This window comes from Mastigoproctus giganteus, chromosome 13 (assembly GCF_048544385.1).
Source record: "Mastigoproctus giganteus isolate SK-2022 chromosome 13, ASM4854438v1, whole genome shotgun sequence".
Classification (NCBI taxonomy): domain Eukaryota; kingdom Metazoa; phylum Arthropoda; class Arachnida; order Uropygi; family Thelyphonidae; genus Mastigoproctus; species Mastigoproctus giganteus.
Window position 1 is genome coordinate 7,008,038 of NC_143587.1, and position 18,298 is coordinate 7,026,335.

Consider the following 18,298-nt stretch of genomic DNA (forward strand, 5'->3'; position numbering starts at 1 on the left):
ATTCCGCAATGTATTCCAGCCGTCTCTGAAATCCCCACACCTTTTTTTCAGGATGCTGCTCATTCAAATAGAAGCTGCTGCACATTCAAATATATTTTAATTATATTGATAAATTTACATTTGGTGCACAATGAAGATAAACCTACACATTTTTGTTTTTAAATCTATCATTGTATTAGTATCACTAATACAATATTACTGTTAAAAACAATTTTGCATTGGTCTGTATATAAAAAAACACTGACCAGGTTGTCACAGATGCAGTCTCCTGATGATGTTTGCTGCAATAATCCATCCTCTTATCTTCTCAATCACTCAGTTTGAGTGATTGAGAAGTGATCAATCACTTCTCATTGAGTGATCAATCACTCAATCACTCAGTTCTCAATTCTCAGTATTAATGTTTAAAATTTTTGTTGATCTCCTTCTTCACCCTTTAATACTAAATTTCCTTAAACCTCAATGTGTAAATATTTAAGCTATGAACTATTCTGCAGCATATTTCTTGTATATTTTAGGGTTTTTTTTTGTTTGCCTTCTTGAAGATTGAGCTTCTTTCCATCTTATTTTTTGCCTTTCTCTTATTAGTTTACTTCTTGTAGGCTAGCATCCTGTACAATACACAACTTAACATGCCATTTTCATGCTTACTTTAATTTTTAATTGTCAAGCTGTGTGTGTGTTTTTGAATCAATATATAAAAAATATCAAAATGTTAACAGTCAAGCCAATAAATAACTGCAAAAAGGAGATTATGGAGAGAAATATAGAATCCATTAAGATATTAACTTTAGAGTAAAATTTAAACTTACAAGTTGCAAGTTAGTTAGTTAGTTATTTGGTTTTCAGGAGCATTAGCAACTAAGGCCATATTGCTCTGGGATATGCGGTGGTCATTCCCTGACCTTTCCGCATCCTCCGTATTTGGTGGTGACGGGCTCGAACCCCAGTCTAACAAGTTGCAAGAGCAGAAATTAACTAATTAATACTTAAAAAATTAAATTTAGTAACCACTGAAGAGACTAGCCAAATTCAGAATCCGTGAAATATAAAGCATAGCAAGATGGCAACATTATGTTACAAAATGAATGGGAATCTATGGCAACAAGAAGGATTAAACATTTTAAATGGCAAATGTGCCATTATTCTAGTTTTTATTTTCTCCCTTTTAATAATGCTGTCCTAAAATAAAAATATTAAACAGCAATACTTCATACACTTAAAAATTTAATTTCGAAATTTAAATTTCTTATAACAATCCTATGCTTCAAAATTAGACATATTTATAGAAAATCCAATATACAGTGAATTGATGGGTGAAAATAGGAAGGATTATTTTTTTTGTTTTGTTTTTTTTGCTGATGCTGTATAAGCTTGCTTTCTTGCATCATATGCCTCTTCTAATGCTAATGCAGTATAGCATATAAATAAGAGACACTTAACTACATAATCATAGCTTTATGCATATGCATTGTAATATCATTAGAATGATGTCACATAGTTGGGGTCCTGTAAGTTTTGGGTTCCATGAGCATTATAAGGGAGTACAGTAGCTTCTTTACAAAGGGTGTTATTCTAAGTTTATGCTGCAATGAGTTTTATTGTTTAATGGCAAACACAAACAAATCTCTGTTTCGAATCTCCGTTTTATGCCACAAAGTAACAAAGCTCAATTAGAATATCATAGATTCAATATTCAATACTGCAGCTCTTTTCAGAAAGATATAATTATTATAAATTTCTTTGAACAAACAGATGTAAATCCCTTTCAAAACTCAGGAATATAGATATTTGTAAAATTTAATCAAATATAATTTTATGAAGTAAAATTCCCACGTTATTATAAAAAAAAAAAAAAAAAAAAAAAGGTTCCCCCCCTCTTCCAGGTGTACAATTAAGGTACACCTGGAAATTGTCACACAGGTAAAAAACTGACATCTCAGAAATCACTTGTTTATAACACAAATGGATAGTATGAATCAGAGCTGTGCTACTCAATATGTTCTACGTTGATAATAATATTAGTAAAATAATAAGAGGAGTTTACCTCAATATAGTGCGTAGAACCCTTCCGTATGATACCCTCCAGAAATTAAAACGGAAAAAATGAAAAAAATCGGCAACTTACCGGTACATTAGAGTAAAAAATAAATAATTAAATAATCAATTTAACACAATACAAATCAATTTAAAACAATCAAAAATCAAATTAACGCAATTAAAAGAATCAAACGAAAATATTCAAAACGATTTTCCTTCCTGAAGCTAACAACGCTTTTCGACCGTATGTCGTGATCACAGGAATGAAAATTAGCGAATCGGGTTAAACCTGTTACTTAAATAGAGATTATTTGTCTTCGCGCATGCGCGTAAAGGTCCACGCATCGGAGATCAAATATGGCCGCCGAACATTAACAGAATTCTCGTGTAATTTAATTTCAACGGTTTCTGCAATTAATAGTCGCGTATAATTACGTTGAACGTTAAGTATTTTGGCTTCATTAAATAAAAAAGTATGTTTTTCGTTAATGGCATGAAAGGCTAATTCTGATGCTGCTGAACGAGAAGCACGAACTGAGGCTTCATGTTGATTTACACGAATATTAAGAGAAAATCGGGTCGAACCCTGATAAGACGAGTCGCAATTACCGCAAGAAATGTTGTATACCAGATCATTAATTTGTGTTGCGAACGCTGAAAGAACCGAGCGATTGTTCAATATAGTGTGTAACTTCCGTATTGGCCTAGCTACAATTGTAGAATCACCTGTCACATCTACAATTGTAGATGTGACAGGTGATTCTGACATTAGATAAGTCATAATGGGGGAAACTCCAATTTAAAGCAGCATGTGGGAAAGCAGTGTGATCCCAAGCCATGTGAACCTAATGATAATATCTGGGAATGATTCGCCATAAAGAACAATTACTCTGTATTCATGTATCAAATAGATATAATTCTTTTGCTATCTTGAAGTGTAAAAAGGAGGAAGGGTAGTGAAAGAAAGAAAGAGGCAGGAATAAAACAATACTATATTGTATTGTATTGTATTGTTAGATAACTTAAAATTACAATAAGACTTACTGTATCATCAGTGCTACTTGAACTGGATAGCTTTCTAAGAGATGGAGGCTGACGATTTGCTAAGCTGCCTTTACTAGCAAGTTCTGCTTTAGCTTTTGCTGCACTACTATCTAAGAGTTCAGTGTGAGGTACTGCTTTGTCAAAAGCATCATCTCTTACAGGCTTACGTTCCACTGTTGATCTTTTGTTACTTTCATCTCCATCATCATCAGGACTGATATCATACCTTGCTAGATCCCCATCTGATAGTTCATTATCAGACACTTCGAGTTCCAAATGTTGCATCCCTATAACAAAATTACAGACAAAGTTTAATTTAACTGCTACACAGCCATACACTTTGCCCATGCAACCTTAAGGGTTGCACAGGCAAAGGTGTATGGCAAAGCAGGTAGCAGGGATGCTAAAGTGAATATCATATTTTTAAAAGGAAAAATTTCCCTAATCCATTTTTACCTTTTAAGTATTTCTTTTAGAAGCGCTAGTGGAGTAGGACTTGATTACTCCAAGTTAGGAAAGGTTTAAATTTGAAACCGTATATATTCAAATGTTTTAATTTCATTTTAATATTTGTATAGTTTTTAAAAATAATTGTATATTTTTTTAAATATATATATATGAAACATTGTCAAGCATAGCTGAATTCTTAGCTATGCTTGACAATGTTCGAATATGCTCTGGAATTCACCATTCACTCCAGAGTAACACAAGTTTCACATGAAAACAAGCGAAACTCCAAGAGCCTGCACTGTCAGTACACAACAGAATGTTTCCAGTGCCTCATGTGGTTTCCTCCATATGTACATTCTGATAATTACAAATCAGAACTCATCAAACTACATACCTTGCCTCCAATCTTTCTGCATCCATACCTTGCGTTTCTGGCACCAATGCAGCCATATTTTCTGATTGTTGTTGTCTAAGATTGCAATATACTGCTATAGCTAAGTTGGTGGCTTCTATGAAGTTCTACTCCTGTAATGCATTTTTTGTAGGGTTCTTTGCACGGTGCAGGTACTGATACCTTGTAATGTTCCTATGTTAAATATGAAGGTTAATTGTTCCACCATTTGGAACAATTTTTGCTGTAATTCATTATTTATGGATGTTTTCCTGGCATTTTTCCATTCGAAAAACAGGAATTACATGCTTTTATAGTGCTTTTGTGTGCACCACATACAAGTGACCTCTTCAATGTACATATTTTTGAATATTTTTATATAGATTCGACAATTTATATAATTAAACCAACAATATATATAATTTATATAGATTCAACAATCTATATAATTAAAATTTTCAATATAATTAAAACCTTTATACTGTTAATAAAGTGGTTAGGTAATGTAGTATAACTAATATATCACAAAAGTTCTGCAATTTGGAAGAGGCTAAAAATAGACATTTTCATAATAGCAAATGATGGTCCAATATAGTTAGGGAAGGTCGCTAAGTGATTATTTTCCATTAAGGTTATTATTATATTAAAACCACTCTTATACTAAAACCACACTTGAAAATTAATAATATAGTTTATTAGGCTCTTTGCCTACATTACTATGCATTGGTTGTTTGGGAGGTTTAGATGTTTTCACAGATAAGTTTATTCTATTACTTTGACAATTCTTGCTGTATTCAGTTAGTAAGAAAAGGTGGGGTAGTCATGATGTACGAAGTAATGAAATTTTTGGATATGGCATACACACAGCAAGAATAATGTGCCCTCTACAATGCTCCTGCATACACACTATTCGGACTCTCTCTCTCTCTCTCTCTCTTTCTCTCTCTCTCTCTCTCTCTCTCTCTCTCTCTCTCTCTCTCTCCAATCAACATCTGGAAGAGCAGAGGCAGCAAGATTATACACTAGCTGATCTAGAAGCCTCCTAGAGAGTTACCAATAGGTTTGGTCCAGTGGAGTATCTAGCGACTGGACTGCCAACACTATTTTAGAGCTGTACCCTTGAAATGTAAGGAAGACTGGATCTTGCCATGATGTCCATCATAACTTAAAAAGACATCAATCATATTGCATGATGGAAGAGATGGGGGTGTAGGAGTAGCCAAAACTAAACATGAGTTCCACCACTTCAACTCTCCAATAAGCAAAGTGGTGGTATTGCACTGGTTGATGAGAGCGTCACTATCATGTAGTATAGCTTGGTAGCACAGAAGGGTGGCATTCCTCTGTGTGGTGTGGGTGCCACACCTCAACCCCTGCTTACATTGGTTTGCACTTCAGTGGTCACCTCCAGTATACTAGGTGCCATATTATAAGGTACTAACTGTCCAGGTTTAACTGTCCCACAATTGTGATGGTGCAAGCAGAGGATATTAGCATTAGCATTAGCATTATGATATTAGCATTAGCATTAGCATTAGTAGAGGCATTTGATGCAAGAAAGCAAGCTTATGCAGCATCAGCCAAAAAAAAAAAAAAAAAAAGTAACATAAATAAATAAAAATAACCACTTCCACTTCACCCCTCTGTTCGTTCGAAATACCTGTCCAGCTGAGCCTTAAACTTATTTAGGCTATCAACTTCCACGACAAGGGATGGAAGTCTGTTCCACCCACCAACCACCCGCTGGCTAAAGGCAAATTTCCGCACATCTATCCTACATCTGTCTTTCCTCAATTTGAATTTATGCCCTCTCAGGTGATTTTTCTGAGCTAGAGGAAGAATCCCATCAGCATTGAGCATGCTCAAACCATTCAAGGCTTTGTACACCTCTATCAGATCACCCCGCTGGTGCCTAGTTTCCAGACACTGTAATTTGCAAAACTTAAGCCTTTCTTCGTAAGAGAACCCCTTTGTCCCATTCACCAATCTAGTTGCCCTTCTCTGTAGCAGCTCTACATCCTTCCTGAAATGAGGCCTCCAGGCCTGTATACAGTACTCTAGGTGTGGCCTGACCATTGCCTTATACAAGGGAATAATCACCTCCTTATCCCTGCTAGAAAAATTCCTATATATCATTGACAATACACCATGAGCTACTCTTGCAGCTCGTCTGCACTGCTCAGAGAACTTCATATCTGCCTGCACCACCACCCCCAGGTCCCTTTCATTCTCTACCACTGTCAGTGTAGTACCACAGAGTTGATACGTTGCTCTGGGGTTGCTGTTTCCCATATGTAGTACTTTACATTTGTCAATGTTAAACTTCATTTGCCACCTCGAAGCCCATCTGCTCAACCTTTCCAAATCCTGTTGCAGCAGCATAGTGTCAATAGTGTCCTTGACAACCCTGCCAACCTTCGTATCGTCTGCAAACTTGGACATTAAGCCTGATATACCATCATCAATATCATTTATAAATACAGAAAACAATAAAGGCCCCAATACTGAACCCTGAGGGACTCCACTAATAACATTAGTCCACGATGAGCAGTGTCCATTGATTACCACTCTCTGTCTTCTCCCCCTCAACCACCCCTTTATCCATAGCAGCAACTTGCCTCCAATGCCACACTGCTCCAATTTGTGCAGCAGTCTTCCATGTGCAACAGTATCAAAAGCCTTTCTAAGATCCAAGTATATAATATCAAAGTTATTCCCTGCATCCAGTTCTTTTGTGACTGCATCATAGTATCCAATCAAATTGGTCAGACAAGACTTCCCCTTAACAAAACCATGCTGTGTCCTAGCTATAACTGAAGTCTTGTCTAGATGATCCTGCAGTGCTTCTTTAACCAGTGCCTCCATTAATTTTCCGGGAACAGAAGTTAAACTCACAGGTCTATAATTACTTGTGTCAGCCTTTGATCCCCCTTTGTGAATTGGGGTCACATTTGCACATCTCCAGTCAATGGGTACCTCCCCTGAGTCCAAGGAAGCTCTCATAATTATGGCTAAGGGTTTGCTTACCTCCTTTGCTGCCTCCTTTAATATAACTGGATAGATCCCATCCACCCCAGGTGCCTTTCTTGTGTTTATCTTCAACAATTTCTCCTCCACTTTGCTCTCAGTTATTACAAGATTCTCTAGCTTACTGCTAGAGTTGAATACACCTCTGGCATTCCCCTCGCTGAATAACTCCTCATGTGTGAATGTCGATGCAAAAGATTCATTTAGTTTGTTAGCTACCCGAGCAGGGTCATCAACAGTTGACCCATCGATCTCAAGTGGACCAATCTGATTCATCCCCTTCCTTCTAGAGTTTACATAAGTAAAGAACTCTTTGCTGTTTTTCTTCGCATCCCTTGCCAAGGATCTCTCGTAATCTGCCTTCGCCTGCCTAACCTCCTTTGTAACTTGGTTACAGATCAACTTGTATCTATCATAGGCGTCCGTGTCACGTGTTAATTTGTATGTATCCCATGCATTTTTCTTCTCTGCCATATGCCTCATTAGTTCATCTGACAACCATTTAGGCCTAAACCTTGAACAATATTTCTTAGTTGGTATGTAAAGCCTAGTAGCTTCCACGATAAGTTCTTTGAATGCTTCCCATTTTGAATTTGCTGTTGGCAATATCATCAGTTGATCCCACTGTATAGAATTTAAATACTGTCTCAGTCCATTGTAGTCGCCTTTACGAAAGCAATACCCCTTCCCTTTACCCCTAATGGTAGTTACCTCTTTGAGTAACTCCCACTTCAGCACACTGTGATCACTGCCACCAAGTGGTTCATTTATCTGCAGATTCTTAATGCATGAAGAATCACTACTGATAATCAAATCAAGAGTATTACTCCCTCTAGTTGCCTCCCGAACATGCTGATGTAGAAAACAATCATCCAATAAATCCACAAAAGCCTTGCTACTGTGTGAGTGACCAGCCCCCAAATTCCAGTCAATATCTGGGAAATTAAAATCCCCCATTATAAGACTCTCTGATTTACTGGCCCACTCTATTTCTCCGAACAGTTTCTTATTATACTCATCAGAGTCATTAGGCCTATAGCACACTCCTACTCTCAATTTTGATCTCCCAATGCTTATGTCACACCAAACTGACTCGACACTGCACTGTCCAGCGATGTCGACTGGCTTCACTTCCTTGGATTTTATGTGTTTTTTAACTAATAGCATAACCCCTCCTCCCTTCCTATCCTGTCTATCCTTTCTGTAGACATTGTACTCCCCAAATTCCAGTTCTGCATTTCTTATATCTGTGTGACACCACGTCTCTGAAATCCCCACAATATCTGCCTTTGATGTTTTGAGCAATACCTCAAATTCATCAAATTTATTTACTAAACTCCTAGCATTGGTGTACACACAAGTATACATGCACCTGTTCTTTTTCTTAGCTACCCTAACACAACCCATGTGTTTACTTGTACCCCAATGATTCCCAGCAGTCTCTGAAATATCCTGCATCTTATTTTCCAGGCTGCGGCTCATTCCAATAGAAGCAGTGCAAGAATCACTTTCACCTCTGCCAGTGGCTACTGTTAATCTATTAGTCCTTGTATCCCCCCAATCTAGCAGTTTTCCGACCCACCTAACATTGCCTCGATAGCATCAGCAAACATTCTTGCACCCTTTCTATTTAAGTGTATCCCATCCCTGTAGAAGCAGTCTCTCCTGTTAACAAGTACAGACCAGGCTGAAAAAAATTCTACCCCTTGAGCCCTGCACAATCTTTCCAGGGCCGAATTGATTGACAGGGCTCTCATCATATACTCCCTCCTATCGTGTCTGGGCAGAATTGCAGACACTTTCAATTTCAACCCTAATTCACGGCTTTTTTTCATCATTGACCTGTACTTGTCAAGTAATTCCGCCGGTCTTCTACTCTTAATGTCATTAGTGCCAACGTGTACAACTATATCACCTTTTGTGCCCTTAAAAGATGATATCCGCTCTACAACGTCATCAACTTTTGCCCCTGGCCTAATATAACCAAAATTAGGTCCACTTGAGTTGAGTGTCACCTGAGTATCAGTTCCATCAGCGTTTTAGACTCCCAGGTATCAAGCCCAGCGTGACATATCTGAGAGAATATCTGTCTGTGACAGCCTCAAGGTCTGTCCACCCCCTCCTCTATAAAATTCAGAGTTGACTGTCTGTACTTCTGTTACAAATTCTTTGAGCACAACTCGTTGCAAATAAATAAATAAACAAAAAAAAAAAAAAACACCAGCGTCGCTTTGTTCACGACTTGGAATCAGAGTTTCTTCCACTTTAGCAAATTTTCTCGATCCAAGCAGCTGTTTGTATTTTTGTTTCGGATCCGTATACAAAGCACCAGGATTCATCACCAGTTATGATTTTTTTTTTTAAAAAAGAGTCTGGCACTGTCTGCCATATCAATCAAATCTTGACATGCAGCAACTAATTCCTTCTTCTGTTCTGCCATCAATGAATGCAGTACGAAGTGCAAACACACTTTCTTTTTTTTCAAATCTTCAACAACAATTGAATGGATGGTGTCCTTGCTGATATATTTAGTATTAGCAATGGCCACATGGTGCAAGGAAGCCTATGGCTTATGCTGCACCGGCCAAAAAGGGGGAAAAAAATGTGAAATTGATCTGCTATCATTTAGAGGTACAGGTGATAATCTTCTATTAACAACTGCCTAATTTTTTTGATGGTCATGTCCATACAAGACTGGGATGGGTGACCACTCTGTGCATCACTGCGAACATTTTGCATCCCTTCACAGAACCATATACAATCTTCAAGAACCTTCAACAAATACCAGTGAAAAAATGTTGAATTGTGATAGTGCTTGTCCATAAGTTGCACTCGCCATTGCAACTGTTTCAGTTGCACTTTTTCAGGCTTTTAAACAAACTGTTATTACCGCTGTTTGCTTGGCCCTTGAATCATGATGTGATTTTACTGTGTCAATTTAGACACAACTTTCCAGTATTTTTTTTTTTTTTTTTTTGTTGTTTGGTTTTTAGGAGCATTAGCAACTAAGGCCATATTGCTCAGGGATATGCGGTGGTCATTCTCTGACCTTTCTGCATCCTCTATATTTGGTGGTAACGGGCTCGAACCCCAGTCTAATTAAGAAGCATGTGCTACGCACTGCTGCTCCTTCCCACCTGGCTACGGAGGCGCCTCGACTTTCCAGCAGAATGCCTTTGTGCATGCTAATGAAACATGGCATAAAAGCCAGTTAAGACTTGATAGTGAATAGTTTCAACAGTGGCCAATGTATGGCACTAGTAGACTCATTTAAAAACAATCAGTCCTAAAACTTGCATCTCTTGTGAGCAGATGCCCTCAATATTGCTGCAATTCCATAGAGCCTCTACAATTTCATAGAACAATGTTGTTCATTGTTTGGATTTAAATAAAGATGCTGGGACTGTCTGCTTTTTTGAAGTCTGCTATGGCAGTCAATTTTCGTTTTATCTTTTTTTTTTTTTTTTTTTGAAAACCAGGTGTGTGTCCATATCCTGTGGATGTATCTCCAGAATGGCATTTTGACTGGAATTTTCAGTGGTATCCATAAGAGTGTGAGTGTATTTCTTCCTAGTAGACAGTGTCAAGACTGGTGTGTTGCTAGTCCAGTTGCAGTGTCTGTTATGTTGAAAGTTGAAGTGTAGAACAGAGTAAAGTTCAAGACCATTCAGAAATGAAGATTCTTGACAGAATTATGTTGAATGAAATCTTTGGGAGGCTTCATCACATACAACTTGGAATGTGGTTTTTTTTTTTTTTTTTTTTGAACATGAGGCTTTCTTTCCTATCTTGTATTTCTAGTAGACTTTTTTTTTTTCTTGTATTTCCATTGCTCACAAATTTTAGAGAAGGCTGTGTGACTGCCTTTACAACTGGTGAAAAATGAAGACTAGACATTACAGTCAGCTTGAGCATACTCTTTAAGAATCCAAAGTCAGACACATATATCTTATTGGGCTTGGAACATACAGATAAATGTAACAATTCAAATACAGCCACTCCCTGACTTACATAAGGGTTGTGTTCCAGGGAACTCTGTGTAAGTTGGAATTTCCCTAAATGTTTATGCAGCACTCACAAATTTGATTGAAGCAAAAAAGAAATCTTTGACGAACATGTAAATATAATTATTTATTCATTTTTTTTTTATCTCATGCACAGAAAAAATTACAAACATACAAAATCACAAAAATTTCAAAATTAAAAAATTACAAAAAGAGAGAAGAGATAGGCATAACATCAGCAAGTTTTACCTTTCAAGCATCATTGCCAGAATTAACTCTCCAGCTGATAAGCACGCCACTGGGGAAGTTGAGGGCTGTGGAGATTTAGAAGGATTTTTTTTTTCAAACACATCACAAAATTTCTCTGTAGCTGCAAAATAAGCACTGCCAACTTCACCGCATACTTTAATGTTTTGGAAACCAGCACAATGCTTGAACCAATAAAACCACCTGTTGCTTGCAACAAATTTGGCTTGGGGTTCGCCATACTTATCCTTAATACCTTCATAAATACTTCTTGCTTTTGCTTAAATGGTCATTGGACTTAGGGGCACTTGCTTCTGAATCTGATTTTCCATCTTCAATATAGCACCTGAGCACTGTTTTGTGATCACTGTTGATCTTAAATGCATTGATCATTTAACATGTTCTATTATACGTGCACTGTCCCTTAAAATAGTATTCACTGTTGAAGCAGTGAGACCTAATTCCGTGCAATAGGTGACAAACTGTCCTGCTTTGTACTTCTTAATTAATAATCTTCATTTCTAAATCAATTTTGTTGTTTCCTAGCACTGCCAGCACTTGCTCTTTCAATTGGTCCCTTTCCCTTCACCATTGTAATAAGTAAATAGGAATGAAGAGAAGATTCTGAAAATTTATTTATGTTTTTTATGTGATTGAAGATTTCAGTGAAGGGAAACTCATTTCACCATAATTAGTATTAGTAACGGCCGCATGGTGCAAGAAAGCCTATGGCTTATGCTGCACCAGCCAAAAAAAAAAGATAAAAAAAAAAAAAAAAGATAAAAAAAAAAAAAAAAAAATACTGTAATACTGTACTTATGTTAATACTGAACATAAAAACTAACAGGATTCTGGTTATTGGTATTATCACAAATGCAATAAGATCGAGTTTACTACCCGTTTATAATAGTTTGCGCTAACAGAGAAGACATAAAAAAAAAAAAAAACCATAAACCAGAAAGTGCAAATTGTTTTTTATTGTTTTATGGTAGTGATCTCCAGAAATGTTTCAGAAAAATATCACCAAGGTGTTCACAAAATTGATTCTTATAATGGAACATATGATAACGATGAAAGTGTAGCGCAATTTCCATTATAAAAATGACCTTTTAAAGAGATAAATAGCAAAAATTTCAATTTCCAAAGTCTTGGAATGAATTACAAAAAAAAAAAACAATGTTATTGGGTTCACATTACAATATTTTCACGATACCTACATTTATTCCTATGGGATGCGAAATATGTCTCCACGATTTTTTTTAGTTTGCACCATTTTAGCCAGTGGGTGGTTAATTGCTAGAACAAACTTCCATCTGTCATTGTGAAAGTTGATAGGTTAAATAAAGTTAATGAGGAAGTGGACAACATTTAGAGGGAATGGTTGTGTGAATTTTTTTTTTTTTTGGCTGATGCTACATAAGCTCATACGCTTGCTTTCTTGCATCACATGCCACGATTACTATTACTATCAGTGATAACACAAAAATGTATCGCAATGCAACACAACACATCTTGTTCATAACTAGGCTTTGATCACGATATCTCACTCAGAAATATTTGCTTTTGGCATTTCCCAATTGTTCCAAAAAGAAAACCCTTGGTACTGAAATTGTTAAAAATGGATCAGTATGAGTTTATAAGCACGTCAGTGAATGCTGCCTATGTGCGTAGTGGTATACACTTGCAAAACAAAAAACAGGACATTCTTTCAAAAACAGAGAATTTTGCAATTAGGAATGCAAAATAAAACACAGTGATTCATCATTGTGCTAATCTGTTTCACGGTTACTAAACCGTATGAGATATTCAATTCTTATTTATAATAAAAGTGAAAACAAAACAGACTAGATGATTCTGAGATCTTAGATAAATTTGCATTCTGAATAAAAATACAATTATACAATTTACTGAAATTAAATATGAAATTATACGTAACAATTACAGTGTAATTCATAAGTACAATTTAATTAATAGGTCTCTTTTCAGCAGTAAAACTGTTCAGAGCAGGCGAGAGAAATAACCTGATTTATTATATCTTTCTATATAAGCAAAGAAAACAGTAAATTTTTTTAAAAAACAGCTTACTTTTCACAATTCTTTGAATTTCAGCATCTTTTCTAATTTGTGATGGTAGCTGCTTTAAAGTTGGAGTATAAGGCAACTGTATGGGTATACCAGCAGCTTTTTGTGTTTCTGTCAAATTATGTTCTAATAAAATAACCTAAAAATTGAATAAAAATTACTGATTATTATCAAAATACTACTCAACACATTTAAGAATAAAATATTTTATTAAATGATTAATTTGTAAATTCTTATATAAGTATTACTCTCAAAAGTATTTGAACACTCCTGTTATTTTAATGAAATAAGTCCAAAATCAGCTGTGTGAAAAATATGAGCAGCTGCATAAGTGTAAAGAATACAACATGGATATGAGGGTATCAATAGCAAACAGTATAGGTTGTGGTATTGAGTTTAAGGAGTTTCAGGGGAAACTCAATGCATGCCAGAGCATTAATTTATTTTATGATATTTCAGTCTACTTAAACCAGCCAAAGTAAACTGTTATGAAAGAATTCAGTACAAAAATGATACAACAGTGAAGAAATGATCCAGCAAGAGTAGATCACAGTTTAAGATTGCTGTAAAGAGTGATAAGATGATTCTGAAATTTGTCTCAGAAAACAGCAAAGCCAAAGATGCAGTAACCGAAGGCACTACCTTGATTCATGGTAGAGTTGCAGTTCACAAATCCAACATGATGCCAATTAAAGTTAAAAATAGTGCTTAGAGTGGCATATTGCTCAAAAAAAAAAAAAAAAAAAAGCTAGAGAGGTAATTCTGCATATATGTGTTTTGGAGGTGGGGCAGCAATGGGAAATTTCTTCAAATGGCTTCTAGACTCCATTCAGAGAATGGCACTCTGGTTAATAACTTATCTATTACAAAGTCTCTCCATGCTTGGTCTTATGGACATTCTGTATGCCTTCTCTATGGATACTGCCATGGGCACTATTCTGAGTTGAACTCTCTCTTCCAAACTAGTCTGAACACGTGCCACAAGTCAGCATCCATTTACTGTCCAGCTTTATAAACTCTCAGAACCAACTTTTCTTCTTCCTCATCCCTTCAACTTCCATTTTCTGGAACAACCTCCTCTAAATTACAACCCACAGAAATTAGTCTAATGTCAGCATCTTCTGTCTTCTCAACCTTCACTCACAGTACAGTACAGTACTGTACACCCAGCGATAACTAAATTGTAACCACCTACCTAATACCATGTTGGGCCACCGTTCACATGGATAATAGCCACTATTCGCCTAGGCAATGACTCCACTAGAGGTCTAAAGACGTCTGTAGGGATCTGCATCAATGTTGCATGCAAGGCTTTCCACAGTGTCAGAATAGATGAATGGTTGTTTGTTCACGTGCCTCCCATTCCAAAATATCCCACAGGTGTTTAACTAGATTGAGGTGCCTCCGTAGTCAGGAGCAGCAGTGCATAGCACACGCTTCTTGATCAGACCGGGGTTGAGCCCATAACCACCAAATACTGAGGATGCGGAAAGGTCAGGGAATGACCACTGCATATCCCCGGAGCAATATGGCCTTAGTTGCTAATGCTCCTAAAAACTAAATAACAACAACAACAACAACTGGATTGAGATCACGTGAATTCGGAGCCTAATCAAGATGGGTGATGTCTTCACTTGTTCCTCAAATCACTTGTGCACCGTGCAGGCCCAATGATATAATGCATTATCATCTTGAAAAATCCTGTTTCTGTCCAGGAAAAAATGCAATATGGAAGGATGCAAATAGTCTCCTAAGAGCTACCAGTAGACCTCACCAGTGACACACCAAGAATCCTGTTCTTCAAAGCAAAACATGCCCCATATTAAACAACCACCACCACCGGCTTGGATAGTGTACACTGTGCATGATGGGTCTGTGGACCCATCATGCACTTGTGTTGCTTGTGCCACATACAAAGGGCAGCATGTTGCACCAGCTATTTGGAGTCATCCGACCAGCACATTCATTTCCAGTCTTCCAGTGTCCAACCAGCACATTGTTGCCACAGCAGCATTCGCCATCGACGATGATCAGCAGTGAGGAGAGGATGTTTCTTGGGTCATCTGCAGTTGAATCCCCATATGTCTGAGCATGCAGCACTCATTTGGGATATTGTTCTTGCATTCCCCACATTATATTGCAATGTCAATTGTCCTGCCATTGAGCTGCAGTGACCATACAGTGACCTGCCATTGAGCCCAAACAATGTGCTGCACCCTTTGCTCACCACGAGCTTCCACTTTGTATAATCCTTTACAGTTCTGTCAGCAGGAGGTGGTTGACCCATTCCACACTATTCTTTGCAAACCTTAACTATAATGTGTTGTGAGCAACTAACGAGATGTGCCATTTCCGATATGGAAGGCCTAACACATGAGCTCTCATAACCATGCCCTTTTGAAATTCTATGATATTTTTACTACGTCTCATAACTTTATCACTTTGATTTTCCACAGTGCAACACCAGATGCAAATTACCACTGCTCTGGCATATGAAGCTGTTCAGCTTTTTATACTGCAAGCTATGCACAGCACAGTCCATTATGGACGGGGTGGTCACAATTCAGTGACCACTCAATGTGCGCTCTAATACCTTTTGTATTTGGGGTTTCATGGGGGGCGGGAATGCAGTAAAAAAGGTTGTAGTGCTAGCTGTCATGTCCTATACCAGCATTTAAAAATTTTGTATGGCACTGTCCAGTTCACATGGAAATAGCTAATTGGCCAGAAATTCCCAAAAAAGAAATCTGAAAATTATGAAATTCTGGAATATGCCAGAATTTAAATCTTATTAAAATTAACATAGATAATTTTTAAGGGAAATAATTTCACCCTTAATGAAAGTAAAAGTTTTTAATTAGAATAAGAAGTGCTAATGCATAAATTTTTACTCACTCTATCTTTCAATGCTTTTACCAATGCATTATATTCTTGGTCTTTCTCCTGCAACTGCTGAATATGATATTCTTCTTGGTGTATAAAATCTTGTTCCCTGAAATAAAAAAAAAAACTTTAATTAATTTAAAGTAGTGATTTCAAAAACTAAGTTTGAGGTGAACATTTCAGAAATCATGGACAAAAAGAAGAAAAAAAAAGTTTACTTACAACTATAGCAACTGAATACTAGTAACAGTAAATTATTTATTTGTATATGTCAGCTACAGGTTTCAAATATGTTTCAGACTGAAATTATAAAGCAAAGGTAATTTAACAATATGAAGCACATTTCATAAGATATGGTAGTAGTAGTAGTGGCATGTGATGCAAGAAAGCAAGTGTATGAGCTTATGCAGCATCAGCCAAAAAAAATATATCACACCATTCCCTCCAAATGAGGTGCCTCCGTAGCCAGGAGCAGCAGTGCGTAGCACACACTTCTTGATCAGACCGGGGTTCGAGCCCGTGACCACTAAACATGGAGGATGCGGAAAGGTCAGGAAATGACCACTGCATATCCCCATAGCAATATGGCCTTAGCTGCTAATGCTCCTAAAAAAAAAAAAAAAACCCTCCAAATGCCTGTCCAGTTCCTCCTTAAATTTATTTAACCTATCAACTTCTAAAACAACAGATGGAAGTTTGTTCCAGCAATTAATGTTTAGCCAGCGGAACAAATTTGTTCCGCTGGCTAAACGCAAATTTCCGCACATCTATTCTACATCTATATTTTCTTAATTTGAATTTACCCCCTTAGATTCATAATCTGAACAAGTGGAAGGATCCCATCAGAATTCAGCGTGCTCAACCCATTCAAGGCCTTATACACCTCAATCAGATCACCGCACGGGTGCCTAGTCTCCAGCCACTGCAATTTGTAGAACTTAAACCTCTCTTGGTAAGAGGATCCCTTCATTCCCCTCAACCATGACACATCAAGAAATTACAAAAAAAGTTGTTTCTTTGTTTGTTGTTTTTTTGGTTTTTAGGAGCTCCGGGATATGCGGTGGTCATTCCCTGACCTTTCCGCATCCTCCTTATTTGGTGGTGACGGGCTCGAACCCCAGTCTAATCAAGAAGCGTGTGCTACACACTGCTGCTCCTTCCCACTTGGCTATGGAGGCGCCAACAAAAAAGTAATTATGAAAATTAAACAGCATTATACAGAATAAATATGAGGTACTTACAAAGATTATTATAGTATGAGTGACTGTAGCATGTGTGTGCGCACGCGCATGCGCACACACAAGGGAACAATATGGCCTTAGTTGCTAATGCTCCTAAAAACCAAATAACACACACACACACACACACACACACACACACACACACACACACACACACACACACACACACACACACACACACACACAGAGAGAGAGAGAGAGAGAGAGAGAGAGAGAACAATGCAGCAAATGCAATTACAGCAGATAGAGAATAATGAAGCATGAATGTTTACAGAACAAAGATATACACAGAACAGTATGTATATATGGATACATACATATGCACACATACACTAATTTATCAAAAGTACTAGAATGTACTAATTATGCAATATATAAAATATCAACTATGCTAATGATGTAATTATAATAGTGCATGGGAATAAAATGAACTGTAAAATGCATCTCAATTAGTTTCAAGCAAAATCACACATGGAACAGAGCCGAATATTAGAGTTCAAATGTGAACATGTAGTTAAGTGCACAATGTAAGACTTGATGTTACAAAGATTTTAAAGATTCATCCCATGGATCACTGTATGGAACATTACACAGAGGTGAAGGATGAAAGGGGATGCAAAAGTTAAATCACAAACCAACCATCCACATATTTTCACAGAATTGCCAAATGCGTTGCCAAAGAAAATCACCCAGGCGATGAAGGATCACTCTCAGTGTGATAACCATATGCAGGACACTAATGAGATTCTTTCACAGATGAATTGCAATGCACAAACTATGATCAAAAGTGAATGTTGAGTAGTGGTAACAACGGTGCTTTGCTCACAAAAACTGGATCTTGGAAGAGCAGAAATGCATTTTCTGGATACTTACACTGACTTATGGTATAT

General features: G+C 37.1%; 1 protein-coding gene across 1 annotated transcript in view; it reads right to left on the minus strand.

Annotated features, from left to right (window-relative positions):
- LOC150075742 (uncharacterized) overlaps positions 1 to 18,298 on the minus strand; it is a 292,105-nt gene that overhangs the window by 114,195 nt on the left and 159,612 nt on the right. Inside the window, exons 14-16 of the mRNA XM_090387865.1 lie at positions 16,180 to 16,276; positions 13,288 to 13,423; positions 3,085 to 3,347 (exon numbers count right to left, since the gene is read on the minus strand). Coding sequence (XP_090243991.1) covers positions 3,085 to 3,347; positions 13,288 to 13,423; positions 16,180 to 16,276 — 496 coding nt within the window. The remainder of the gene's footprint in view (positions 1 to 3,084; positions 3,348 to 13,287; positions 13,424 to 16,179; positions 16,277 to 18,298) is intronic.